Here is a 25,980-nt window from a genome sequence, read left to right as displayed (position 1 = left end):
AAGCATTCTATAACCGGGGAACTGCGCCGATTCTTGACTATGGAGTATATATCAGATAATCAACGGCTTTTCCAGATAGATGGGTGGTCGAGGCGACAGCCCAAAGCTTACCGAGGAGGCCATGAACTCTGAACCATGCTACTTGCCGACGTCATTAGCCATGGCGGCATTGGCCACGACCCATACTCTCCAGAGAGCTCAGGAATGGATGACGGTGGCCATTTGGTAAGAAGCTGAAAGTCTAACGGGCGCCACCTCCTTTTCGAGTCGAGAGTGTACAAAGGACATGTCAGAATAGACCCAATTTCTTCAAGGCATTACAACCCTCTATCTACGTACTCGTTACTCTTGGGGTAGATTACTCCGGACTCCGCCTCTGCGATGACGGAAGATGGCGGATAGTACGGAGCACGTCTGGCGGAGCTGCCGAGTGTTGTTGTTGGTTGGCACCCGTGACTCGGGAGACCGGCCCCATTCAAAGCAGTAAAATGCAGCTTTACCTTACGGTACACGGTCCCACCCTTGGGTACAGGAAGAAAAATGTCGTGCTCAAGTGTTCCCATACAGATCTGGTACCGGCCTGTCCTTGTTAGTTGTTACGGCCAGATGGAAAAAATGAGGATGGACCGAAAACAGCTTTCTCCCCGACCTCAAACTTCTTTTCCTTCTTCTTCCCTGCTGTTTTCCTTATCCTCCTCACTCTCTCTCCTCTCCTTCTCAATCAATCAACTTCACATTTCAGTTGTTTGATCAGATATGGCTTCCACACTTCGACTCGGTACCTCTGCTCTCCGCTCCAGCACTCTTGCTGGTAAGCCGGTTGTACAGTCCGCTGCCTTTAATGGCCTGCGCTGCTACTCTACCGGCAAAGCCAAGGTTTGTCTATTCTGCTGCATACTCTGTCATTGACTCGCGTTTCAAAAGTTGGCTAACGAGAATTGAATCATCTAGTCCCTCAAGGACACCTTCGCCGACAAGCTCCCTGGTGAGCTCGAGAAAGTCAAGAAGCTCCGAAAGTGCGCACATATCCCACTCCATCTGATTCACGGCTTGCGAGACAGGTCGCTAACCTGTTGCTTTTTAATCTTGCAGGGAACACGGCAGCACGGTCATTGGCGAGGTTACCCTCGACCAGGCCTACGGTGGTGCCCGTGGTGTAAAGTGCCTTGTCTGGGAGGTATGCTATGCTATTCCCGCCTCCATTTAGAAAACTTGATATCGGCATGCTGACTTGCTATTGTAGGGTTCCGTCCTCGACTCTGAGGAGGGTATCCGTTTCCGTGGCCTTACTGTAAGCGGCATCGGACAACACCAAACGGCTGAGGTGCCAACGTACTAACGAACCGTTCAGATCCCCGAGTGCCAGAAGCTTCTTCCCAAGGCCCCCGGTGGTGAGGAGCCTCTTCCTGAAGGTAAGCGCCGAGCCCAAAACAAACCGCAAGTTATCAGCGAACCGCTCTTCTAAACCGATATCAGGTCTCTTCTGGCTGCTCCTGACTGGTGAGGTTCCCTCTGAGCAGCAGGTTCGCGACCTCTCCGCCGAGTGGGCCGCTCGCTCCGACTTGCCCAAGTTCATCGAGGAGCTCATCGACCGCTGCCCCAGCACTCTTCACCCCATGGCTCAGTTCTCTCTCGCCGTCACTGCTCTTGAGCACGAGTCCGCCTTTGCCAAGGCCTATGCCAAGGGTATCAACAAGAAGGAGTACTGGCATTACACCTTTGAGGACTCCATGGACCTCATTGCCAAGCTGCCCACCATCGCGGCCAAGATCTACCGCAACGTTTTCAAGGACGGCAAGGTCGCTCCTATCCAAAAGGACAAGGACTACTCCTACAACTTGGCCAACCAGCTCGGATTCGGTGACAACAAGGACTTTGTTGAGCTGATGCGCCTGTACCTCACTATTCACTCTGACCACGAGGGTGGAAACGTCAGTGCTCACACCACCCACCTCGTTGGTAGTGCTCTGAGCTCTCCTATGCTCTCCCTGGCTGCTGGCCTCAACGGTCTTGCTGGTCCTCTTCACGGACTGTAAGTATACTCCTTCAACGCGACTGTCGCATTAGCTAATAACAATAAAAAAAAAGGGCCAACCAGGAGGTGCTCAACTGGCTCACTGAGATGAAAAAAGCCATTGGCAACGACCTCAGCGACGGTGCTATCAAGGACTACCTCTGGTCCACCCTGAACGCCGGACGTGTTGTTCCTGGCTACGGCCACGCCGTCCTTCGCAAGACCGATCCCCGCTACATGTCCCAGCGTGAATTCGCTCTCCGCAAGCTGCCCGATGACCCCATGTTCAAGCTCGTCAGCCAGGTCTACAAGATCGCCCCTGGCGTCCTCACCGAGCACGGCAAGACCAAGAACCCCTACCCCAACGTTGATGCTGTAAGTTTCTTGTTCCCCCTTATTCTGGAAACATAAGCTAACGCGCTCTAGCACTCTGGTGTTCTCCTGCAGTACTACGGCCTGAACGAGGCCAACTACTACACCGTCCTCTTTGGTGTTTCTCGTGCCCTGGGTGTTCTGCCCCAGCTGATCATCGACCGTGCCTTCGGTGCCCCTATCGAGCGCCCCAAGAGTTTCAGCACCGAGGCTTACGCCAAGCTTGTCGGCGCTAAGCTGTAAAAACTTTTTTTTGAACGATATGAAGATTTTGGAGGGACTATATCTCTTAACGATTACAAACACAGCCATCTTGTATTATTTATTTGACGTCTAGAAGACTCGGACGTGTCAAGTGTTGGGGTTAGTTCGATTAATGTATGATAGCTTGTTCGAGCAGGCCTTGTAACAACACTTCAATTCCAAGTCATCCATTACTTTCTGGCTCGGAGTTTTGGGGGCTCCGTAAAAGCATCGACAGTCGTAGCAGTAGCAGCCCATAATCGTAGTTCAGGAGTAGACCGCGGCTGAGATGTCAAACCCGAGAGTCACTTCGGAGACCGAACAGCAACGGCGTGTTTAGTATTCAGCTACGGTGAGAGGTTTCTAGAGCTATTGTCTGCCGCCCATGTGTACTATTGAGTACAATACTCGACCGTGGTAGACTCGATCGAGATTCATCGGTATAATTATCGCCCGAAAGTCGAGACAGCAGCAACCTCAACGGTTTCTCTGTTGGGGCACCCGATTTCCTCCGGCTCCCAACTGATGGCCCGAGGAACGCAGTCCAGACACCGCCCACCCAAAATTAGCCTAGTGTGGATCGGCCCGTCACCTCCCTTAATCGGGACTAGAACTCCAAGATGTCCAGGTGATTGGCCAGACGCAGGCCTGCTCAAGATCGATTGAGAGGGGATTCGTTCGGAGCCTCAGGCAACTCCGGGCTGTTGTCGTCCTGAGTGACAGGAGCTACCGTGTACAATCCCTTCCGACAGGATTACTAGCAAAGGAATCAGCTGGCAGAAATCTCCGTCCCACCTTTAGCTTTTCCATATATTCTGCGTCTGCCAAACTTTCTTTTTCTTCCCTTTTTCCTCCAATCTTCACCTCAACCCCTGTACCTGAGTTTCGCCCCCCTGGCTTCGCCTACACAATATCCTCCTCTCCCCGCCAGACCAGCTGAATCACAAGCTCTGGTAGCTCTCAATTCCCCGAATCCCTCGTGATCCGTTAGGCGACGAACCCCCTCAAATCCCTTGGTCAGGGCCCCTTTCAGTGCACCCCAAATTCAGAGATGTCTACCGCTACCGAAGAGTTGGGCTCCATCCCAAAGCTCGAGAAGAAGCCCGTCAAGTTCAGCAACTTGCTACGTATGTACTATTACCTTGCTCCACGCTCTGCGATATCCTAACATTGGTCTTCTTCCTTGTTACAGTCGGCGCAGGACTAAACATGTTTGAGTAAGTCCCTCGGCATCTCTGAACTCGAGTCCTCTTTTTTGCTGACATCGCAACCAGAGTCACTACTTTGGGACAGGTGCATCACCTCAGCACTGCTGAATTGAAGTAATACTAATCGTGTCTCAGCCACTGGAAGTGATCAAGACAACCATGGCTGCAAACCGGGGCGATAGCTTCGCTGGCGCTATGGGTCGGATATGGGGTCGTGGCGGGATCCTCGGTTGTAAGTCAACCCGCAACCCGCAACCCGCATATTCTGAGGTGTGGGGGGTGGGCACAACTCCAGCAAGCTAACGCGTTGATGACTACGCAGACTACCAAGGTCTCATTCCGTGGGCCTGGATTGAGGCCTCTACCAAGGGCGCTGTCCTTTTGTTCGTCGCTTCGGAGGCAGAATTCTATGCCAAGGTGGCCGGTGCGCCCGACTTCCTCGCCGGTATCTCTGGAGGTATGGCCGGTGGTGTCGCCCAGGCCTATGCGACTATGGGTTTCTGTACCTGCATGAAGACAGTCGAAATCACAAAGCACAAGATGGCTGCGCAGGGTGTCAAGCCCCCTGGCACCTTTGCCACTTTTATGGACATTTACCGCAAGGAAGGTATTCGGGGTATCAACCGCGGTGTCAATGCCGTTGCCATTCGCCAGACTACAAACTGGGGATCTCGTTTCGGTCTTTCTCGCTTGGCTGAGCAGGCTATCCGCAAGGTGACTGGCAAGGACGAAAAGGAGAAGCTCGGCGCCATTGAAAAGGTTATTGCCTCCAGTCTGGGAGGTGGTCTCTCGGCCTGGAACCAGCCTATCGAGGTCATTCGAGTTGAGATGCAAAGCAAGACCGAAGACCCCAACCGACCCAAGAACCTCACGGTTGGAAAGACCTTCAAATACATTTACGAGAGCAACGGTATCAAGGGTCTCTACCGTGGTGTGACCCCCCGCATTGGTCTCGGTATCTGGCAGACCGTCTGCATGGTGGCTCTTGGTGACATGTAAGTCTCGCCATCGCGTGGATCTATGTTTCCCTTTTCCCCGAAGCACATGTGATATACCGAGGTTTGAGAAACAAGGCTAACGGGTGGATCTCCGTTGTACCGAATAGGGCCAAGGAGGCAGTCGAAAAACTGACGGGCGATAAAGTCACCGCGAAGCATTAGAGAAGGTTTGAAATACCCTTCGGCTACGCAAGGTTCGCTTTGCGGCTAGACGGGCCTGCCGGGATACAGTGCTGGATTTGGTACGGACTCGACTGGTTTCGAGTGCGAAAGATTTGATCCATGTTTTATTTACTATTTGTACTCTGGGATAGAGAAAATACCCTAATACATCTCGTTAATCAATGTACTCTCTGTGATACTAGGAAAGCTTCTGTTCCTGCAACGCCTGGCGGTGATAATCATATTCTCGGTGTGGTCCTCAATACATCGCCAGTAATAGCCGCCTCGGCAGTTTTATCCGACCAGTTTCAGTCTGAGACATACGGTCCCTTGCAGGCTCTAGTGATAATAATCTATTGCATCCGAAACCGCGCTGCAGTCGCCGTAAATATCTTGTCCGAAGCGCATGCTGTTGGCCACATGTCAAACTGGGCTATATATACTTAGAGTGGGCTCTGATAAGACCTTGAAGCTATAATATATTCTCTTAGGGCTAGTGACATCATTTATAGGCAAATACTACCACTGGAGCTGGTTTATATGCAATACTGATGTGATGTGCTACTACAATCTACGTTGTACTATAAACCACAGCATGTATAAAGCAACCACACATCGGACGTAGCCTACTACTGTGAATATACTACGCTTTACGGAAACAAAAACATACATCAAGTGAATAAGGGTACAAGGATTTGATTGTATTACAGTCACATACAGCTACAGCCACAGCAAGTATCACAAAACAAGGGTCAAAATAAGGGAGAAAACAAGGGAAAAGATATCTGCGGAGATTTATCTAAACACATGGAAAGGGTTCGGCGCTCAGGATTTTCGTTCTTTTGCCCCGTCTAGCAGCATGTATTGTGTACATTTGGTTTAAAAAGAGTCATGGTGGGCGTGGGTGTGCAGGAATTTAAACAGTGAGGCCCAAGTCGGAGGCGTAGGGAAGCTCGGCAAGGTCACCGACGGCGGCGACGGAGCCCTTGGACTCGAGGACGGTCTTGGCGAACTGGAATGAAGGGGTTAGTTCCTAGGGACTCGTACTAAGCGAGGAAAAAATGAACTTACATCCTTGATCTTGGCCTCGGTGACGCTGTCGAGGGCCTGGGCGACCTCGTCAATCTGGTATGGTTTGGTGTTGTTGACCAGGGCGTTCCCAGTAAGCTCGAGGCCGGTTTCGAGAGTCTGGGCGGACTCGAGGGCGCCAAACTTGGCGAGAGCGGCGGCCTTTTTGAAATCCTCGGCGGAGACTTCACCAGCGGCGACCTTCTTGAGGGCGTCGACGGCGCTCTTTCCAGCAGCGGCGAGCTGGTCAGCCTTGCCGGTCAAGGTGATGGTGAGAAGACCGGCGTCGGAGTAACCAACGTTCTTGGTCGAAGCCCGGACCTGGGCGAAACCCTGGGTAGCCTGGCTGAGAAGCGAGAAACCAGGAGTCCATTTGATGGAGGACTCCCCACCGAGGAGGGCGGCGAGGACGTGAGCAGCGGGGTTGAAGTTTTGGGTACCAAAAGTGCTGGACCCGGGGAGAGCAATCACAACAGCGTTGCCAGCCTTGCTGGAGATACGCTGCTCACCACCAAAGTAGGTGGACTTTTCGTGGGACTTGAGCTGGTACTGGCTGGAGCCGGTGCCGGGGACGGCCTTGAAGAAGTCACCAGCCCACTTGGAGAGCTCTGCAGAGCTGACACCGCTGCCAACAAGGGCAATGTTGGACTTGGCATAGGCGTTTTTGGCGAACTCGGCCAGAGCCTCAGCGGAGAGGTTCTTCTCGTATGGGACATGAGCCGAGGCGCTGATGCTGTTGCCTAGGCCGCGGTGGAAAGCAACACCGTGAGCGGCATCGAGGGCGATGGCCTCTGGCTGGTTGGCCAAAGCGACTTGTCTGAGCTTCAGGAGCTTGGCGACAATCTCGTTGAGTTCGTAGCCTACCACTCGTTAGCCTCTTTACACACCCGAGAGTCTTAGTCCGAGGTGGTTGTGTGTACCTGGAAATTTCGTCTGGGAAGCAACTTCTGCCAGCAGCTCAACAAAGTAGGGAAGGTCTTCGGCGAGGAATTTGGTGTTGAGAACAACGTTCTCACGGGAATGTGATGCGGAGAATCGACCACCCAACAGCTCAACCTCCCGAGTGATCCGTAGCGCCGAACGCTTGAGTGTAGACTGTCAATTGGGAGAGGCTAGTTAGTGCCAATTCCGGTTGATGCGGAGAAAACAAACCTGGAAAGCGAAAAGTTCGAGGGCGTCGGCGAAACCAGGAAACGGCTCGTAACGGGTACCGGCCTTGGCCACCAGAGCAAGAGTGCCAGTGACACCAGCAGGTTCTCTGTTGGCAATCTTTACACCACCAGCCTCAGAGACGTCGTACTGGAGGCCCGGAGTAGCGGCAGAGGCCATGCCCCGACGGCCGGCAGCGTTCTGGAGCGCACGGGGCGCATTTCGACTGATGGCAGACCGCGACAGCATCATCGCATGTGTGAAAGAACAATCGGAATGAGAGGAATGTAGAAGCCGGGCGAGGGCTCACAGCAATTGAGGCGGTGGTGGTGGAAGAGGGGGGTGGTGAGGAGAAGGAGGTCCGCTGGGCTGGTGGTTTGACGACGTCTGAAAAGCTTCAAGTTGAGGCCGGCGTTGGTGATTACTCGTTCCCTGATTGGCCAGAATCGCGAGTGCGGGCGGAACCGGCAAACCTGGTCAGGTGATATCAGGTGACTTGCAATCGCTCGTGAGGCGCTGCGCGATAAGAGAAAAAAGAGACAAAAACGCTGGAAACTTACACAAAAGACTCACGCTAGACACGGGAGCCGGATTTAGAGGCTCTTATTTCAAGGTTCTTAGGCCGGATGGATTCCTCATGAACCTTTTGCGGTGACAATTGTGCCCCTTCTAGAGGATTGAAGCTGGAAAGATTCTCTAGAAGACTAAGAAATGGCCTCCCAGGTATGCGAAAGAGCAAGACAGACGGACCGATCACAACAGGTTCGCAGTTGGCTAACCACAAAGCCAACAAACAGTACGCGGCGGAGCTATGTATGCTCCTGGTAGAAGATAATTTTGGCGAGCTCTTCGGGGTATGTTTATGGTTTGACCCCAGTGACTCGGGCTTTTTTTTTAACAAATCGATGACACTATATCGACTGACCATTTGCCCTTGACTTGACAGCGGATATTCTCGACCCTGCATCGCTATGAACGCCTTACTTTGCAGCGACTAGTCGGCTTCACTCGCATCTCCGAAAGTCGATTGCGCGCTGCCCTGGTCGCCATGATCCAGCATCATCTCGTGCACCACAATACTCCCCTCGACGAAGGCATTACGTACTACAGCGCAAACATGCAAGCTGCTTACTACCTTGCGCGGTCAGGGAAAATCTTGGAGTTTGTTGAGGAAAGGCTAGGGCACTATGCCGCCACCGTCATGTCGACAATAATGTATCTCGGCCATGCTCAAGTGAGTCACCTTGAGACACTGCCAGAATTACGACTCGACGCTTCTGAAGCGAACGGGGTCCATGAGGGGCAGGAGGAACTACAGAGAGATGAGAACGGAGTGAACGGGATGAATGGCGACCATGTGCCAGAGCAATCAGCACTGCACCCAACACTCAAAACGCTCGCCGCTCATGGATATATCCTTCGGGTCCGGGAAGGGCACTTTCAAAGCTACGCCGATAACATCTTGGATATTGAACGCCAGATCAAAGCGGGAGACTCGGCGCAAAGTCTCAAGGGAAAGAAGCTTGAAGAGTACGTGCTCGAGAAGACGGGCGATATGCTCAAGGAGCGGCTAGACAGTGACCTCACTCGAGGATTACTTGTTAATGGAGTTCCCCGAGGAGTGAAACGGAGGCGCGCCAACGGGACTATAGACGAAGACACCAAACGGGCGCGCTTCGACTACGACAACGCTGGGGATGAAGAAGAAAATGAGTGGTTCGATGATGAGATCCCCATGGAGGTGCGCGCTCTCTCTCTACTTTGGTCCTCTCCGCTCACAACTAACTATCATCTAATAGTCCTCATTGACCGTTCGCGTCAACTACGAAAAGCTTGACGTCGCCCTTCGAAACCGCCGATTCCTCGACCTCGCAGAGCGCGACGCACCCCCCGAAACTGCACAAGTGTACGATTATCTCCTTCGTCGGATTGAATATCAAACAACAAAATGCCGAGACTCGGCCGAAATTCCCAGAGAGGGCGAAGAAGGCGAACAGTACTCAGTTGCTATCCCTCTCAGCGCTCTATCTCAGGACATCGACCCATACCTTGACCTTGTGGGATCTCTCGGACCCACAGGAGTTTCTCCCAACAACCGACTTGGGAAACGGGCCTTTGACGACACAGTCAATGGCGACGATGACTACGACCACGAAGGTGCCAATGGCACTGGCGGTAACCGCGCCTACGAAATTGATCAGCACCTCTCCCTTCTCTCCCACCCCCCCTACAGCCTAACATCGAAACGCCTTAGCGGCGGCCTCATCACCTGGACCATTGAGTTCCGCCATCTAGCCCGCAAACTCCGCCACCTCGAACTCGAGCGTATTGTCGAAGCCCGCTACGGCGACGTCGCCCTCCGCGTCATCCGCGTTCTCCAAGCAAAAGGCAAACTCGATGAAAAGCGCCTACAAGAAATCAGCCTTCTTCCCTTCAAAGACCTCCGCCAAGTCCTTGCATCCATGCAAACTGGCGGCTTTGTCGATCTCCAAGAGGTGCCCCGTGACGCCCAGCGCCAGCCTTCCCGGACAATCTTCCTATGGTTCTACGACCCTGACCGCATCCGCGACAGTATCCTCGAAGATACGTACAAGTCCATGTCGCGCTGCTTACAGCGGTTACGATTCGAACGGAGTCGCCTGAAGGAGTTTCTAGAGAAAACAGAGCGCAGTGATGTAAAGGGTAATGAGAAGCGGTATCTTTCCGAGGGAGAACTGGAGAGACTCCGTGAGTGGAGAGCCAAGGAGTCACTGCTGCTTGGTGAAGTTGCACGGTTAGATGATATGGTTGCTGTCATGCGGGATTATTGATAGCCTTGTTTTGGAAAACGGAGTCATGAGCGATGATATTAAAAGTTCTACTCTTCAAATATCGGCAATACAAGGGCTATGCAGCATCAACGGCTTGTTTGGATGATTCAAAGGTTGCTACTCCGCCCCACGGGTCTATAAAGTCTTGAAGCAAATCTGAATACTACATATATCATTACATTGGGCGCCGGGACCACAGAAGCTCGCCCGTTAAGATGTAGAGAAAAGAAAGGATAATTGAAAAGAAAGAAAGCATCAATACCAGATGCAAGCAACCATGCTTGGTCCGAAAACACCAGTACACTGACACAAAACCCCCACCAATTGAAAAAAATGGCAACAGGGGAATCAAAGTAAAAAAGAATCAGAAAGCCTCCCTGGCCCATAAATACAAACCCAACCCCCGCCTTGCTTGCTCTGCTCTTTTGGCTCATCTGTACAACCCATTTCTCGTGAACCATGTCGCATAAACGCCTCCACCATGAAAGTATTTCATAATGTTGCGTCGGTTGAAGGTTGAGAACCGTGAACGTGCGAGACCTGTTTAGATTCCTCGTGATTCGTGACTCCATTTGTCAAGCCATCGGGGTCACCGTTGACTTGAAAGTCAACAGTCGACAATTTGGCCTCTGCGGCTTCGAGTTTCATCTTTGTCGACTCGAGCTCCGCCTTTAGCGATTTGATATAATCAATAGCCATCTCCACAGTGCTGGCCTTGCTGATTGGTTGATTTCCTGCCTTTTCCTTCTCCTTGTCGCTGGTTTTCCCATTGCAGGCCGAGGCCTCCTTGTTGTGCTTCGATTGAACGTACGCTGGCGGGATAAGTGTTTCAATCTCCTTTAGAGCATTGTTGATGCGATTCCGTCGTCCCTGCTCCGCGAGCTTATGATTAGTTCGTTTGGAGCTCAAGTTCTCGGCTAATGTCTCTGGATATGAGACGCCCGGAAGAAGTGTGCCATCCAAGATGTGCTGATAGTTGGACTTGGAAGCCAAGAACATTGCTGATGCATCATTCGAGATTCCTCCTGTATCCGATTAGTATTAAAAACAGACTATAAAGGGTTGAGGTCTTACCGTCGCCGCGCACCAATGGCTGGATATTAGGGCTGATTTTTGGTCTTAAACTGGGGCTAGGATGTGATGAACTCAAACTTTGCCGCTTCCTGCTCATAGGTCCTAATTTTGGCGTCTCGGATTTCCTGGCAACCGGACCGCTGGGGGAGGGCATCGGACCAGATCGCGGGCTCGGGGCGACAGAGCTGGGGTTCCTTTCAGAAAGCGCGGCCGGATTGGAATCCAAATGTGGAGTAACAGTGGCGGATATACTTGGGGTCGAGGTGCCAGTGGTGATGGCTGTATCGATTCGAGCAACATGGGGTCGGAAAAGCTGGGTTGCCGGGGTGGCCGCCTCTGGAAGAATCACATCCTCCATAATATCATCGTGCGGTTCATTTACGGCCGGTTGAGTTGGAGTGAGGTTATGATCGGGAACAGAGCGAGTGTGGGGAGACCGCTGCATCCGCATCAACATTGCTGGTGTCGCAGGCTCGCCAGAGTTTTGTGGTTGTTGTTGTTGCTGCGTCAGAGGCGCGATTGCAGGGGACTTGCGGACAGTTGGGAGTGCAGGTGGAGGCATCAATGGTTCAGACAGTGGCTCCGGGGACACGGAATCCTGGCCTGAGCTCTCGGCACTACCGTATCGCAGCCCGGTGACACTTGTCGGATGCGATGTAGGGTTTGGTTGTTTTTCTGAGAGAGCGGTCATGACCTCGTCTGTCAAGCGAGATCTCGTGCGTGTCAGAGGTCGGACCGAAGGAGATTGCTGCTTCTTAGCCCGGGACTGAAAAGTTTTACTGGTGGCCGCGGACGGCCGTCGTCTTTGTTTGCGTGCGAGACCTGGAGAGGACGGGACCGACGATGTAGCGAAGCCATTATCACCGGGCGAGTGAATAAAGGTCATTTCGGTCATTGGAGCGGAATGCAAGGGATAACCGTGCGGATTTTGCGCCTCGATCGCGGGCGAGGTGAGGGGGCTAAAGTACTCGCCAGGAATGGCATAATCGGGTTGCCGGCACTGAGTTTCCAAGGGAGTCATGGCAGGAGAAACAAGGGGGGTGTAGAGGGCCTATACGATACATTAGCTGTCGGGGGTAAAAAAAAACCGGCTGGTACAGTGCGCACCTGTTCCTCAATCATGCGAGAATATCGATCATACATTTCCGGATTGTCGCCAACACGTTGAGGATACGTCGCAGCAGATCCGTGGAATTCAATGCTGCTGGGGGTCGGAGGAATCACCATCTGTCCTTGGGGAATATATGGCTGAGTGGTGTGCTGTGGCTGCTGCTGCTGCTGCTGCTGCTGCTGGAACATTGGAGGCTTCTGGGCGTAGTAGGCCGGCGTCATTGGGGCATTGGAGTACGATGTGCTATGTGGTATACCCTGCGGATCGACAGAAAAGTCTCCCATCATGCGGGTGTAGGACTGCGGCTGGCCGGTGACACTGTCGGGATCCATGCAGGCCATTTGTTGCTGCTGCGGCGGAGCGGTCGTGGTGCCCATTGCGACTTGCGCGATGGAACGAGAAGGGAGGTGGTCGGTCGGTCCGTGCTGCCCCTCCAGATCGCCAAACTGCATGCCGAACTCGAGGAAGCTGCTGAATTCATCTTCGGCGGGGGGAGGCATGTCCGACCAGGACAGTGAGGGATCTTGTTCCATGGCGAGGGATAACTGGTGTTCTTCTAGGACAGCCCTCCAGAATACTCGATTGTCCTCCTCCACTAGGATTGCTGCACTTGTAGTACTTTTGAGTTACGGTGACGCAAGGCGGAGAAAAGTATGTAGTAGTCTCGGTTGCAGATTGAACCAAATGATCAACGGCGGGTAAAAAAAACCGAAATCCACCACAGAGGGAACAAAAGGTTCCCAGAGCGAGCGAACGCCAAAGATGGACAGGGAGCGAAGGGTAATGCGAGGGAGAGAGCGAATGTAAAGACTCAATGAGAGCAGGTGAGCATCGCGAACTCTGGAGGGTTGAGGGTTCGACCGGGGGGTGAGAAAGCCTCGCAGGATAAAAGGCCAGGCGGAGATATAACAAGCGATAATATAAGACAACCTCCTGGAAGAAGAAACCAGGTGACGGGCGTGGGGAAGCGAGACTAGAAGAAGCCCGAGAACTCAGAATAGGAAGAGAGTGGGAAGAGTGGAACACGAGACTGCGAGTCTATGAGACGGCGCCCGGCTCCAGCGAACTTCACCTTGATTGCTTCGCCAGCTTCAGCCTATATATCTACCTGCTTGAGTAGGAAAAGAGGAGGATTTCCGTCCCGGTCTTTCTGTGCACCTCCACCATTGGTCCGCGAAACCACATTTGATCTACGTCCGGGATGGCTACGGCTTCAATCATTACATCGCTTTCGACCTTTAGTGAAATTCGAGGCTATCCTTCTCAACTCTCAATAATAATGCTCATCGCGTGTTCGGTGGCATCGTCTTTGACTCGATACCTCTCGGGAGGACTTCGCACACCCATCCTATGGGAAATCTCGCATGCACCGTTTCCCATGGGTCTCGTCGGAATAGTAGCCCCAGAAATCCACCTCCCGATTCGCTCCAGAGACAGTGGCGAATCACGACTGCGGAATTTTTGAATTATCGAGACTCCTTGCTCTGAAAACTATAGGAAACCATGAAAGACAGAGCCCGAGAATGATCTGGCGCTGAACATGCAAGAATCCAGCATTGGCGAGTAGGGCAGAATAATCGTTTCCTTCTCGTGCTTCCGAACCTTCTAGGGCGGTTTTCGAAGCGGCAGGTGCGCTTAGAGGTTTAAATTGGCTGGTCAGTGCCTCAGGAGTGGTGCCCGTCTCAACCGGGATCTTGAATGGAGACTTGCCCTGCTCCGTTGTCGGTGCGTTGCAAACTAGGCTTGTGGGTTTGGAAGAACTGGCCTGAAATCCGGTAGGACAGGGGCGGGTATCCGTGGCTTTGCTCCCTTGAATATTCTCAATGCTCCAAGTTTTCCATCGCCGAACTCTCAACGAGTCAACCCCGACTGGATTGCACCTTTCCTCCAGACCCTGATACTCGCAGAGCTGCCGAGTATCTCTTTTCGAGACACTAATTCCTTCTGGGCGATCCTTTTCCAGTTACGTAACAGTGCGCCGACTGGGCTTGACGCTAAATCGACCAGCCTTGAATCCTTGACTGAGTGAGTGAACAACGCCATCAAAGCCAAAGTGGCTAGCTCTCTATATCATAATCTGACACGGATGCATGCAATCTGTGAGCCTAGTACGGAAATAAAAATTCATGAGCGCTAGCACCCAAGGTTAGGGACTTTTCGCTTCTCATTTGTTACCTTGCTCGAGATCCATTCAAGCCAATATTAAATGCTTCAGCCACTGGGAGAGCTAAAGTAGCCTGTCGGCAGAAGAACCGACCTGAGCGCTAGGTTTGAAATGGTAAGAGAGACGGGCTGAGCAGTCGGAGAATAATAATCCCTTGAAGAGTATAATAATTAAAAGAGTTGCCCAGCCTTGACAGCCAACCTGGTCCGGAGACCGTTGACATTAGTAGTTTTAAGGTTGACGTGGTGGTGGTGGGATAGATCATGAGCTTTGCAGATATCAGGCCACTTCCATCAAGTTGAATCTTTCGTATCGTTGTGACGGTAAAGATGCGGGGTACGCTGGCGTTGGAGAGGGGTTGGTCACCATTGTCCGTGAACGTGACTACGAGATCTGACAATACAGGAATCCCACTGGCAGTAGTGGCAGCGTCCTTTCAAGGTTGGCTTTCAGGTCTCAACTCGTCCTCGCATCGAAACTTCCATCACCTCCCTTTGATGCTTTCTTCCTCCTACTTAGCACCTGTGGTACAATCCCTGCCTCACCATGAGACCGCCTGTCCCGGAGGTCGCGACCCCGCGGTCTCGCAAGTCCTCCCTTGAGCAGCAGCAGTGGATCGATCCCCGCACTACTACGACTCCGTCGACCTTCTTTCTGGCCCGCAGTCAACGCTCCGATGGCTTTGAGGTCTCTCCGATCGAGTTTGAAAACACAAGGGATAGTATGTATGGCGTGCAGAGCCTCGATGAAACACTTCCCTCTGCTAGAAGTGCAGCTGCTTCCCAGCCTGAGCTGGACCCCACCTCCGCCAGTAAGCCCGTTTCAATATCAGCGTCTCCAGTCCCACCGCAACAACAATGGAGCAACGATCAAGACAAGAATTGTCACTTGGAAGCGAGCAAGTCGATCTCCGGCGATATCAACCCAGCTTTCCCTTTATCTAACCTGACATCGCCTCGGCCTCTAACCCCGCTAAACCTTGTCAACGCTGACGACCCTTGCTCCCTCCCGAGCAGCCCAAAGTCCTTTACAAACCAATCTACAAGACATCTCGATGAAATATCAATCACAGATGAACTGGGTAGTCAAGCGATTGCTTCCAGCGAGGAAGATGAGGAGTTACACCCTACCTTCAGTCAGAATACCGACTCCATGTCGCAGCTTATCATGCCAAGTATCGCCATGCCCAGCCGGAGGCCTTTCACGGATAAAGGACGAGCCTTTGGACGACTGAAACTTTTGTTTGCTGGTGCACCTAGTGAGTTTTTAGTTTTCATGTTGTCACCAGTTGTTGACTATAATGACAGGCTCCGGCAAAACATCCCTCATCAAATCAATCGTCCAGATTTGTGAAGACATTGTCCATGTTGACCCGTTTGACGAACCAACATATTCCCTGTCACCCTCTCATTCCGCGCGATCATCCCGCACCAAATCTGACAACTCTGCACTCGTTTCGGAAATATATGCCAGCTCCAAGCCCTATCCGACATGGTGGTCAGACCTAGAAGACTCGCGCGTTCTCCGACGGCGGAAAAGCATGGGAGACGTCGTCCTTGAGCGTAACATATGCTTTGTCGATACTCCTGGAAGCCGGTCAAGGGATACAGGCCAGCTTGACGCGGTCATTCAATACATGAACCAACAACTCTTTCGTGCGACTGCCGCCGCTGATTGTTCCAATGCCGATTTTCAGAATATGATGGCAGGTAATGGGGGATCCCAGGTAGATGCCATTCTATATTTCATTTCGCATGGTATGTCGTCTACTTATAATAGGTATGAGCGAGCTAACAGGGTTAGATACACTTTCTTGTGACATGGAAGGCATCCGCAAACTGAGTAGTTGGACAAACGTAATTCCTGTGATTTCCAAATCCGACCTCCTGGCACAGGATCAAATCTCGGGCCTCAAATTTGCTTTTCACGAAAAAGCACAGGCAGTTTCCCTGAAAACTTTTCACCTTTTTGGGGCAGATTTCGCCCCATTCGCAATATCATCGGCCAAGTCGAATGATGATTCCATCATGGACGCCAGTACGCTGATGAGCCCGGACTATATACAGCCTCTAGTTGCCTCGGAGCTCGCATCATTGGTAGAGCGCTTATTCGATCGCGAGAATATGGCCTGGATTCGTCACTCGGCTGCCAAAAAATTAGCACAGCGGCAGAGGGATTTGCTCGCGCGACGGCAGAATCTCTCACAGCTGTCCTTCTCTTCCAGTCCCTATGGCAACGCCCCAAGCTATACATTGGCACGGATATCAGATTACTCACGGCAGGAAGAGAAGCGAGCTCAGATCCAATTGGCCAAATGGGCGTCGGACTTAAATCAAAGCCTTCAGAATGAACGAGAGCGATACGCATCGTTGGCAAGAGGAGAGCGAGCCATCTGGCTAACAGAACGACTAGGAGAATGCGTCGTTGACGGTTCTCTTGTCCCCATGACCCAAACCCCAGGTTTCTGCGGATTTCGTGGGCCATCCGACAAGGCAAATAATGGCGGTGTACTCGTTCGAACCCAAAACGGTCAGAGCGTTGAATATCGCATTGCGAGCATCAGTCCTCTTGACCCGCTTGGGGTTGTCCGGTGGTCAGATGATCTCAAACAACGAGGCTGGGCCATTGTGCAGATTGTGGGCAGCTTTGGCGTCGTCGGAGGGCTGGCCCTTGTGCTTGCGAAAACTTGGGGCTTGTCCTCACGAAGTTTTTCGGAATGGCGCTTTGATTGGTATTGTTCCAGTGATTAGAGGATCACCGGACCATAGTGCATATAGATGAGTCTATCAACCATTTCACGAGACCGCGGGGTTGCGGTCTGGGGGACATGATCTCGGAGACAGGCGGCTCAGACGCAAACTCTCAATCTCTTCCTTTATCCATCTGCTGGGCTGGCATCTTTTGTCAACACTACACACACAATATGCATGCATTCACAGGGCCGTCAATTCATACCCAGGCGTTATCAAGTTTTCTTGCCCTGTTCTCGTCTCCTTCTGTACACTCGTTTTCTTCACCTCTCAACGTGCGTCTCCTCTGCTACCCCATATGTGTCTTATCTATATGTGTCATTTCTTTTGGGAGGATACGGCGAAATGGAATCATCTTTTTACCAGGAGTTTGGGGTTAGCTACAGGTTCTCTAATCTTCATATCGAAGCTTCTTCACCTTGGTTTGTTCAACTACACCAGACCTTTGACTGTGAATCATAACCAAAAGTAGAGCTCTCCACTGCTTTATAGGGATGTGATTTCTCCTTGGACGGCTATGAGTGTACGGAATAGAGAAGATGTGTTTCGATTCGACTCCCAAAAGGGGGGAAATCCACTCTTACTATAGTTATGCTTGGAGAACAAATGAAGCAGACCGTATTGTATTTGGTTTAATAAGTAGAAACGCTCAAAACGCCATTAGATTGACATCGTCGTTGGTAACATAAAAGACACCATCTCCTGCCATTCCATCAATTAAAGAAATAGACCGAAGCAGTTCGGAGAATCGTAACAAAAATCTGTTAGAATTTTATTTCCACCTTTCCATCAGTTGATCTAGTCAACCTCCTCCATGGCGCTCTCACCGGCTGTAGCGGCGGCGGGAGTCTCCTCGGTGGAGGCCTCGGCAACCTCGGCCTCCTCGTCGATGTTCAAACCGAGAGAGACGAGCTTGTGGATGCGCTCAGCGAAGCTGGCGGGCTCATCAATGGTGAAGCCGGAGACGAGCAGAGAGGTCTCGTAGAGGAGCTGGGTGATGGACTTGACGGTGCGGTCGCTCTCGCCATCAGCCTCAACCTTCTTCTTGAGCTCCTGGATGATGGGAGACTTGGGAGAGATCTCAAAGGTCTTCTTGGAGGACATGTAAGAGCTCATGGAGGTGTCACGGAGGGCCTGGGCCTTCATGATACGCTCCATGTTGGCGGACCAACCGAACTGGCCGGTACGGATGGCGCAAGGAGAGCCGATGAGCTTGTGGGAGACAACAACCTTTTCAACCTTGTCGCCGAGAATGTTCTTGAGGCTCTTGGCAAGGCCCTCGTACTCCTTCTCCTCCTTTTCGCGCTCAGCCTTTTCCTCCTCGGTCTCCTCGAGCTCAAAGTCCTTGGTGATATCGACGAGCTTCTTGCCGTCAAACTCCTTGAGCTGAGTGAAAGCGTACTCGTCAATGGGGTCAACAAGGAAGAGAACCTCAAAGTCCTTTTGCTTGAGACTGTCAAGGAAGGGAGACTTGGCGACGGCCTTGATGGACTCGCCGGTAATGTAGTAGATTTGCTTCTGGTGCTCCTTCATGCGGGTGACGTAGTCGCTAAGGGAAGTGGTCTCGTCACCAGACTTGGTGGACTGATAGCGGAGGAGCTTGGCGAGGGTGTTGCGGTTCTGGGCATCCTCGTGGATACCAAGCTTGATGTTCTTGCTGAAAGCGCTGTAGAACTTGTCAAACTGCTCACGGTCCTCGGCAATCTCAGTGAAGAGCTCAAGGGTCTTCTTGACGATATTCTTCTTGATGACCTTCATGATCTTGTTCTGCTGGAGAGTCTCACGAGACAGGTTGAGAGGAAGGTCCTCAGAGTCGACAACACCCTTGATGAAGCTGAGCCACTCGGGAATGAGGTCGGTGGCATCATCAGTGATGAAGACACGGCGAACGTAGAGCTTGATGTTGTTCTTGGTCTTTTTGGTCTCGAAAAGGTCAAAGGGAGCACGCTTGGGCACATAGAGGATGGCACGGAATTCGAGCTGACCCTCGACGGAGAAGTGCTTGACAGCAAGATGGTCTTCCCAGTCGTTAGAGAGGGACTTGTAGAAAGCGGCATACTCCTCTTCGGTAATGTCGGCAGGGTTGCGTGTCCAGATGGGCTTGGTTTTGTTGAGCTCTTCCTCTTCAATCTTGGTCTCCTTGATCGTCTTGGTCTTCTTCTTCTTTTCTTCCTCCTCATCGTCAACCTCCTCAATCTTGGGCTTCTTCTCATCGCCTTCCTCCTCCTCCTTGGTCTCAGCCTCCTCATCGGGAACCTCCTTCTCAACCTCCTTTACGACGTGGAGGTAGATGGGGTAGGAGATGAACTCGGAGTGCTTGCGGACAACCTCCTTGATGCGGCTCTCCTGAAGGTATTCGGTCTGCTCATCCTTGAGGTGGAAGATCATCTTGGTACCACGGCCAAGCGGCTCACCCTCGGTGTCTTGGGTGAGAGTAAAGGTACCGCCGGCGGCGGACTCCCAGATGTACTGCTCGTCATCATTGTGCTTCGAGATAACGGTGACGCGGTCAGCAACGAGGTAGGCAGAGTAGAAACCGACACCGAACTGGCCAATCATGGAAATATCAGCACCAGCGGAGAGAGCCTCCATGAACTGCTTGGTGCCGGAGCGGGCAATGGTACCCAAGTTGTTAATGAGGTCCTACATGAGTCAATACCAAGTTTTGAATGTAGGATGTAGGTTGCGGCTACTTACAGCCTTGGTCATACCGATACCGGTATCACGGATGGTGAGAGTCTGGTTCTCCTTGTCGGGAATAATGTCGATGCGGAGGTCCTTGCCCGTGTCGAGCTTGGAGGGGTCGGACAGAGACTCATAGCGGATCTTGTCAAGGGCATCGGAGGAGTTGGAGATGATTTCTCGCAGGAAGATCTCCTTGTTGGAGTAGACGGTGTTGATGATGAGGGAGAGGAGCTGAGAGATCTCAGCCTGGAACTCAAAGGTCTCAGACATTGTGACGGGTTGTGTTCTGCAAAGATGGCTGTTAGTCGACTATAGGAAGACAATTGAGCGATTCAAGAGGTTCAACGGGCGACGAAAGAAGCTCCGCGACACAAGTGGGAGCTGAAACTTTGAGCAAAGGAGTGACTTACAGGGCGCGAGGGGAGCGGTGAGGGGCGGAGTCGGGCAAGATAGCGGGGCACACAGCTGGGAGATTGATGGAGGAAAAGAGGAATATGTGAGAGAGGGAGGAGAGTAAGTATTTAAGCACAGGGAGGATTGAAAGAAAGAAGGAAGATGGATGAAGGAAAGAAAAAAACGAGGTGCAGCGGGAGACTTAATGTTTCTCTGGGCCTGGAGGGACACACAAAACTAGACTTTCTACGATGATCCAGCAACTTCCACAGCTTCTCCGCCTCTTCACCTGGACAACTTCCAGCGCCTTCCACCTTTGATTTCAGCCTCGCCCGCAGTGTCTGCCAGTCAGACTTGTGCGCTTCGCCTCACTTTGACTAGGACAATCTCGCATTATTCCATCAGCCTCTCAATTGCTCGAGAACTCAACCTCTCACTCGGCTGTTGCCTTTTGCTCCCGCCCTCTTGACTGGAGAAATTGCTAAAGTGATTTATTTGCCTCGTTGCTCAGGCTTTCTCCGTAATCTAGAACGTTCCGCTCCACCATATGTTGGCGGGACCAATCACTTTTCATTTTCTTGTGTATCGTACTGTAACAACCGTAGATTTGCTGCAGCTACCATAAAACACTGCCGCCAGAACTTTTGACTGGCCCCTCTCAGCGACAGATCCTGCAGAAAGAACAATGAAAAGGGCTAGGCTGGACCACTGGATGGCCCCTGCGGAGGCGAAATCTTGAGGCTCCCGAGTCAGCCTGTCAGCCTTCAGAGAAGGCAGGCAGCCAGGGCAGGAGGCTGAGGGGTGCGCGCGGAGATGGCTGGGGACCTTGAGGTTCAACTTGGAAGTTTCTTTGTCTTGGGTTTGCTCTTCAGCTGGAATTAACTCTTGTCTGAAATCAAATTATAGAGATCCAAAATCTGCGAATAGTTCTTATTTCTTTGCATTGAGATTCATCTTTGTTTTCCTTGCAGTATGGGCGCCACTAATGGCAAGCTCTTAGGCTTGGATGTTCATAAGAACGAACGCCTTGGCCTTGAGCGAGATGATACATTAGCTATAAAAGAAAAACACCGCCATCTAGATACCGTCCTCGAAAAGAAAACAAGGGGGATATAGTAGATGGGAAATGGGATGGCAGGAAAATAAAATGTAACAATACGGGCGTTGAGCTCGCTATGCTAAGGAAGAAATGTCAAAACAAAAACGTCATGAATTGCCGGCCAAATGAAAACCTCAGCCTGAAATGGAAATGAGTATTGAGACTTTTCCAACCGCTAATATGCATTGTGACAGGGGGAATAGAGGTCACATAACACATGTCATTATCAGTAAATGGGGAGTAATACAGGACCTGGCTCATAGAAGCATTTATTTAACCGCTGTGAACCAGGGCGAAGGGTTATGTAGAAGGCGTCAGAGAATCGGAGGACACTTTAAGCGGCCTGGGCCTGGTTGCGTCCCTTGGGATTGACATTGCCGCCACGACCGCGGGGAGCAAAGTTTCCACGCCCGTCACGCGGAAAGCCGCCCCGGCCCTGGCTGCCGGCACGATCACCACGGCCACGGCCTGCACCACCACCGCGGCCGGAGATTCCACCGTAAGCGTTACCGCGGGTGCGGCGCTCTTCAACATTGACTTGTTCGGTGCCAATCTGGTGAGGGTTTGCAGCGACGGCGGCATTGTAAGCAGCGGCATCACTAAATTCAACAAAAGCGCAATTCTAAGCAGGGTTAGTGAATATCGGACCAGGACAAACTGTATATTTTGGGAAATACCTTTTGGCGGCTCACGTCAAAGTGTTTGAGCTTGCCGAACCGCGAGAGGGTTTGCCTGAGCAAGTTCGCATCGACCTTGTCAGTGACATTCTTGATGTAACCGAGCACATTTTGGTCTTCCGCGGAGCGAGCCTGCGACTTTTTGTGGTCATGTCCTGCAGTTTGCCAGCCGGAGCCGTCGTTGGAAGATGGCTGGCTAGGGACACTCTCGGCAACAGGAGCTGTGGCAGCCGGAGCGGGCGCCGCCGGCTGAACTTCCTTTTGGACCGCGGGGGTGGTAGGAGCGGGCTTCACAGAAGCAGCAGGGATGGCCGGAACAACGGGAGCTGCGGCGCCGATTTTGGAAGCAATGTTTGCCCATGTCTTGGGAATAGCAGCCTTGGCTGCGGGAGCTGCTTCCGGCTGGACTTCCTTTTGTGCAGTGGGGACAGGAGTGGGCTTGGGGCTTGCGGGTTCCTCGGGCTTCTGGACTTCCGTCTCAACGTCGGCGGCAGCAGGCTCTGTAGCTCCAGGGGCGGCTTCGGGGGTAGCTTCAGGGTGCTCGGCTCCATTGGTCTGAGGAGCGGGCTCCTCTTCTACCTTGGTAGCAACCTCCTCAAGCTTCTCGTCCACCTTCTCAACGGCTGGCTCCTCGACAGGAGCTTGGACAGCGGCGGCTTCCACCTCTGGCTGAGAAGGTGCCTCGACCTCGGGCTGCTCCTCGGCAGGAGCTTCGACAGCGGCATCTTCAGCAATCTCCTCGTCATCAACGAGATATCTAAAAACGTCGTTGAGGACATAGTAACCATTCGGTTGCTCAGCCAGAACAAATGTCTGCACAAACTTGCGAGATGGCTCCTGCTTGTTCGAAATCTCGCCAATAACCGAGACGAGGATATTGTCAAACGAGGCCTGGGAATCCACGTTCAAGACGCGTACTTTACAGTCTTGAAAGTCCAGCTGCTTGATCTTTTCTTGGATGGCCTAGACAAGTTAGTGGCGAACAAAACGTAGAGCAAACTCGACACACCTTTTGGCCGACTGTAACCGTGACCGATTCAGCTTCGGTCCCGAATACCAGCTGCGAGCGTCGAGAATAAAAGAGGTGTAGCTTGTCCGGGCTACGGCTCATGTTGGTATAGTACTGTTCGACAAAATACCAACCTACCTCATCTTTGGCGATACCATTCTTCTGTTCGTTGGATGGGGCATTGGAGGGCGTGGAAGACTGTGCCGGCTGGAAGTTGGAGACGCTGTTGACAGCAGTGTGGGCGTGGTTGAATGATTCATGGTAAGAAGGCTGTGCGTGGTAAGTGCCGTTGATGGGAATCTGAGCGGAGTCGGCCATTGCGTCGTAAAATGTAACTTTTCGGAAACTCGGATCGGATAGAGTCTAACACGGCGGATATTGCTGTATATCGCAATCAAAGATCTCTATTCAGCGCGCAAGAATTATTTAACGAAAGGCGACTTTATCACTCGACTAACAGCACCAATGGTTAGCATATATGCATCGTTTCGAAGAGCGGCCGAGGCAGAGTAGAAAGAAGGAACGCAAACGACTCGGGCTACCCACAATTCAAGTATGTGAAAACTATTCTTGGAAAGAATAAAGCGAGCCCGTAGACGAGAACACTTGAATTCAAGTGACGAAAGTATATTGCGTCTGAAGTGGTTGTATCGAGGTGGTTAGAGGTGGGAGGTGAAGTTTCTTGTGCGATTAATTTGAAATAGGAAGCCGGGAGGCAAACAGACAAGACAAAGTAGGGGAAAAAAATCAAAGCTTGATACAGAAAGACAAGTGGGTAGAACGGTCCTTTACAACTGTAGAAGGGTAGATGAAGGGAATTGAGTGTGGGAGGGGAGAAGTGAAGAGCAATGGTCTCGAGGACTGGGAATTGGTCAAATTGCAGCAAGAGATGCGAGGATCCCCAATTGTGGTGGTGATTGTGACGGTTTCCCAGTGTGGCACTCCCACCGCCTTCCGTCTTTTCAACCTTTCTGCCCATATTATATCATTCGAATTGGTTGGAATGACTACCCAGGTACTTGCACCACTGGAGATTTACTAATCAGGGAAATAATGTTCCAAAAATCATTCAATGGCTTGAGTATAGATCATTGTTCAGGGCAAGGACATGCACTTTAAGCATGGGAGGGAATCTATGCAGCAGCGAAGAAAAATAAGAAACAAGAAAGAAACCGACAATGGTTCAGAGCACGAACAGACAGCAAAACTCATAAACATCAAGGGGAAATAAATGGTCGACAGTCAACTTGGAAAGGGGTATGAGAGACATGAAAGCGCAAAGTTCTCATCAGTGACAGGCATCAAAATTCATCCACGATATCCACAGCAAGAAATGACTAGGAAAAAAAGAAAGGCAGTATTTAAAACATCAGGGTAAAAGGACAATAAAAAACCTCCCATAGACTCATATATGAGAGAAGGCAGGGGTGAACGAGTGGACATCATGATGCTTATGCTTGGGGCTCGACAACTGTCTTCTCGCTTAGAGCAGGCTTCTTCCGCATGACAGCATCCTGGCTGGTCATCCTTCGTCCGAGAGCGCGCTCGACTTTGGCGCCCAGCGCGAGTTTGCTCAAGTTATCAGTCTTTTCGGCGCTGGGTACGAATCGTTGTTTCTGGAGAGGCTTGTTCTCCAGGCGTTCCAATCCATCACGCAAGTTGTGAAATTCAGCGAGTCTGGGGTCGCCGCTAGGCAGGGTACGTTCAGATGATGCGACGGAGGGGCTCCCACTGATGGTGGAGAATCTCTTTGATGCACGGTTCTATATTGCGTCAGACAGTGTTATACCAGTCATGCTGCAGCCGAGGTAGACTTACAGATTGTGCCATTATGGGCCGCTCGGAGTCAAGGGAGGTGTGTCTTGCCATGATTTTTGTATCAGGTTGAATACAATGCACTGAGTCGCGTCCTTTTGTATCGAATATTTTATCAGTGATGTGTAGTATTTCAGGAAAGACAGCAGAACATTAATAGAGGGGGTGAATGTAGGGAAAAGAACAGGAGGTTCACTGGTCAGTGAGAAATCTGCAAAAAAAAGGAGTCAAGCCTGAAGGATCCCTGATTCCCCAGGTACGGATGATAACTTGGGTTTAGCGGAATAGAAAAGGCTAACTGGACGTACCTTGGAAAACCCCAAAGAAGAACTAGTAAACGGCAGATCCCAGAGCAAGCTGTTGGAGAATAAAAGTAGTGGCCAGAATCAAAGAGAATGGTGTCTGGCAAACGATGTGACATGCAGCTGAGATGATTGGATTCAGGAGAGGCGAATGGGGGTGGGTCGCGATTTTATGGCGGTTGGGTTGGGCGTTTGCTCCTCCCAAGGGCTACGGTAGGTTGTCTCCGGGGAATTTGAGTTCTTAAGAGTCAAACTCAGGTTAGAGAATCAGTTCTAAATATGCTTCAGGCGAGAGACAAAGTGGGTGCTTGCATCATACCACCAGAATCCGCTGTCCTGACCCTCATCCGCTGGCGATGAAGTCAGCGCAACAACCTACGTATGTAGTCACCTATGTACGGAGTACTCAGTAGGCGGCCTCACTCGGGGGGTTCAACTCTGGACTTGTAGGTTCTGCTACTACCCATGCAAAAATTCGATAGCATCTAGAGGCTTGCGCAGCCCGTCGATAATCGACTTTGCTCGGACTCATCAGCTGCCACGTGTCGGAGACAAATCAAAGAGAGCTCCGTCTGGTCCCGGCAGCCAAAAGCCACGCGAGTTGATCCTTGTCGCAGTGCCCAGCTTGCGAACCCTGTGCGCAGCCTCCTTTCTTCCTTGCCTCGTCCCCCTCTCGTGGCAAACATTCCAGTCTACTCCGTCCTGCATTGACTTCATAATGATAACAATGTTCCGGACCCGCGATAATCGGCTGATTGCTGACCTTTGATAGTTCTCGTCGCTGTTTTGTGACCGACATTCCATCTTCCACTTACTATAGTCCTTGTCGGGGTTTAATCCACTTTGTTCAGACCAAACTCTGCAACTTTCCAATGGC

The 25,980-nt window shown here is 51.7% G+C and overlaps 9 protein-coding genes across 9 annotated transcripts; 4 read left to right on the top strand and 5 right to left on the bottom strand.

The window, feature by feature from the left end:
• The first annotated feature begins 657 nt into the window (after nucleotides 1–657).
• Nucleotides 658–3,221, top strand: cit1 (citrate (Si)-synthase CIT1). The gene is made up of 8 exons (XM_071036294.1): nucleotides 658–876; nucleotides 952–1,016; nucleotides 1,093–1,177; nucleotides 1,244–1,291; nucleotides 1,352–1,412; nucleotides 1,477–2,032; nucleotides 2,089–2,389; nucleotides 2,441–3,221. The coding sequence occupies exons 1-8, from the start codon at nucleotides 757–759 to the stop codon at nucleotides 2,627–2,629; spliced, it is 1,425 nt and encodes a 474-aa protein (XP_070896811.1). The 5' UTR covers nucleotides 658–756; the 3' UTR covers nucleotides 2,630–3,221.
• Nucleotides 3,222–3,267: 46 nt separating this feature from the next.
• Nucleotides 3,268–5,247, top strand: BJX68DRAFT_241591 (putative mitochondrial DNA replication protein (Yhm2)). The gene is made up of 6 exons (XM_071040870.1): nucleotides 3,268–3,756; nucleotides 3,822–3,846; nucleotides 3,904–3,922; nucleotides 3,973–4,069; nucleotides 4,160–4,832; nucleotides 4,943–5,247. The coding sequence occupies exons 1-6, from the start codon at nucleotides 3,681–3,683 to the stop codon at nucleotides 4,995–4,997; spliced, it is 945 nt and encodes a 314-aa protein (XP_070896810.1). The 5' UTR covers nucleotides 3,268–3,680; the 3' UTR covers nucleotides 4,998–5,247.
• Nucleotides 5,248–5,673: 426 nt separating this feature from the next.
• BJX68DRAFT_241584 (ubiquinol--cytochrome-c reductase subunit 2) lies at nucleotides 5,674–7,599 on the bottom strand. Its single transcript, XM_071040869.1, has 4 exons — nucleotides 7,218–7,599; nucleotides 6,986–7,160; nucleotides 6,069–6,925; nucleotides 5,674–6,009 (listed from the first exon to the last, which is right to left on the bottom strand). The coding sequence occupies exons 1-4, from the start codon at nucleotides 7,464–7,466 to the stop codon at nucleotides 5,914–5,916; spliced, it is 1,377 nt and encodes a 458-aa protein (XP_070896809.1). The 5' UTR covers nucleotides 7,467–7,599; the 3' UTR covers nucleotides 5,674–5,913.
• A 159-nt stretch (nucleotides 7,600–7,758) lies between these two features.
• BJX68DRAFT_130401 (putative DNA directed RNA polymerase III subunit Rpc82) lies at nucleotides 7,759–10,078 on the top strand. Its single transcript, XM_071036293.1, has 3 exons — nucleotides 7,759–8,068; nucleotides 8,161–8,955; nucleotides 9,014–10,078. Exons 1-3 carry the CDS (start codon nucleotides 7,940–7,942, stop codon nucleotides 10,022–10,024), a joined length of 1,935 nt encoding a protein of 644 aa, XP_070896808.1. The 5' UTR covers nucleotides 7,759–7,939; the 3' UTR covers nucleotides 10,025–10,078.
• A 192-nt stretch (nucleotides 10,079–10,270) lies between these two features.
• BJX68DRAFT_130009 (phosphate-sensing transcription factor PHO4) lies at nucleotides 10,271–13,296 on the bottom strand. Its single transcript, XM_071036291.1, has 3 exons — nucleotides 12,206–13,296; nucleotides 11,099–12,149; nucleotides 10,271–11,049 (listed from the first exon to the last, which is right to left on the bottom strand). Exons 1-3 carry the CDS (start codon nucleotides 12,740–12,742, stop codon nucleotides 10,517–10,519), a joined length of 2,121 nt encoding a protein of 706 aa, XP_070896807.1. The 5' UTR covers nucleotides 12,743–13,296; the 3' UTR covers nucleotides 10,271–10,516.
• Nucleotides 13,297–14,779: 1,483 nt separating this feature from the next.
• On the top strand, nucleotides 14,780–17,212 carry BJX68DRAFT_130380 (uncharacterized protein). Its single transcript, XM_071036292.1, has 3 exons — nucleotides 14,780–15,631; nucleotides 15,681–16,130; nucleotides 16,177–17,212. Exons 1-3 carry the CDS (start codon nucleotides 14,920–14,922, stop codon nucleotides 17,121–17,123), a joined length of 2,109 nt encoding a protein of 702 aa, XP_070896806.1. The 5' UTR covers nucleotides 14,780–14,919; the 3' UTR covers nucleotides 17,124–17,212.
• Nucleotides 17,213–17,730: 518 nt separating this feature from the next.
• Nucleotides 17,731–20,368, bottom strand: hsp90 (chaperone Hsp90). The gene is made up of 3 exons (XM_071040868.1): nucleotides 20,219–20,368; nucleotides 19,821–20,094; nucleotides 17,731–19,766 (listed from the first exon to the last, which is right to left on the bottom strand). The coding sequence occupies exons 2-3, from the start codon at nucleotides 20,076–20,078 to the stop codon at nucleotides 17,922–17,924; spliced, it is 2,103 nt and encodes a 700-aa protein (XP_070896805.1). The 5' UTR covers nucleotides 20,079–20,094; nucleotides 20,219–20,368; the 3' UTR covers nucleotides 17,731–17,921.
• A 735-nt stretch (nucleotides 20,369–21,103) lies between these two features.
• On the bottom strand, nucleotides 21,104–23,865 carry BJX68DRAFT_241568 (NTF2 and RRM domain protein). Its single transcript, XM_071040867.1, has 4 exons — nucleotides 23,533–23,865; nucleotides 22,987–23,439; nucleotides 21,978–22,940; nucleotides 21,104–21,922 (listed from the first exon to the last, which is right to left on the bottom strand). Exons 2-4 carry the CDS (start codon nucleotides 23,302–23,304, stop codon nucleotides 21,635–21,637), a joined length of 1,569 nt encoding a protein of 522 aa, XP_070896804.1. The 5' UTR covers nucleotides 23,305–23,439; nucleotides 23,533–23,865; the 3' UTR covers nucleotides 21,104–21,634.
• Nucleotides 23,866–24,042: 177 nt separating this feature from the next.
• BJX68DRAFT_241567 (uncharacterized protein) lies at nucleotides 24,043–25,131 on the bottom strand. Its single transcript, XM_071040866.1, has 2 exons — nucleotides 24,805–25,131; nucleotides 24,043–24,749 (listed from the first exon to the last, which is right to left on the bottom strand). Exons 1-2 carry the CDS (start codon nucleotides 24,853–24,855, stop codon nucleotides 24,438–24,440), a joined length of 363 nt encoding a protein of 120 aa, XP_070896803.1. The 5' UTR covers nucleotides 24,856–25,131; the 3' UTR covers nucleotides 24,043–24,437.
• Nucleotides 25,132–25,980: the final 849 nt, after the last annotated feature.

Source organism: Aspergillus pseudodeflectus (assembly GCF_044049435.1).
Source record: "Aspergillus pseudodeflectus strain CBS 756.74 chromosome Unknown BJX68scaffold_35, whole genome shotgun sequence".
Lineage (NCBI taxonomy): Eukaryota > Fungi > Ascomycota > Eurotiomycetes > Eurotiales > Aspergillaceae > Aspergillus > Aspergillus pseudodeflectus.
The sequence above is the reverse complement of the archived record's forward strand: the minus strand, read 5'-3'. Positions and strand labels throughout refer to the sequence as shown.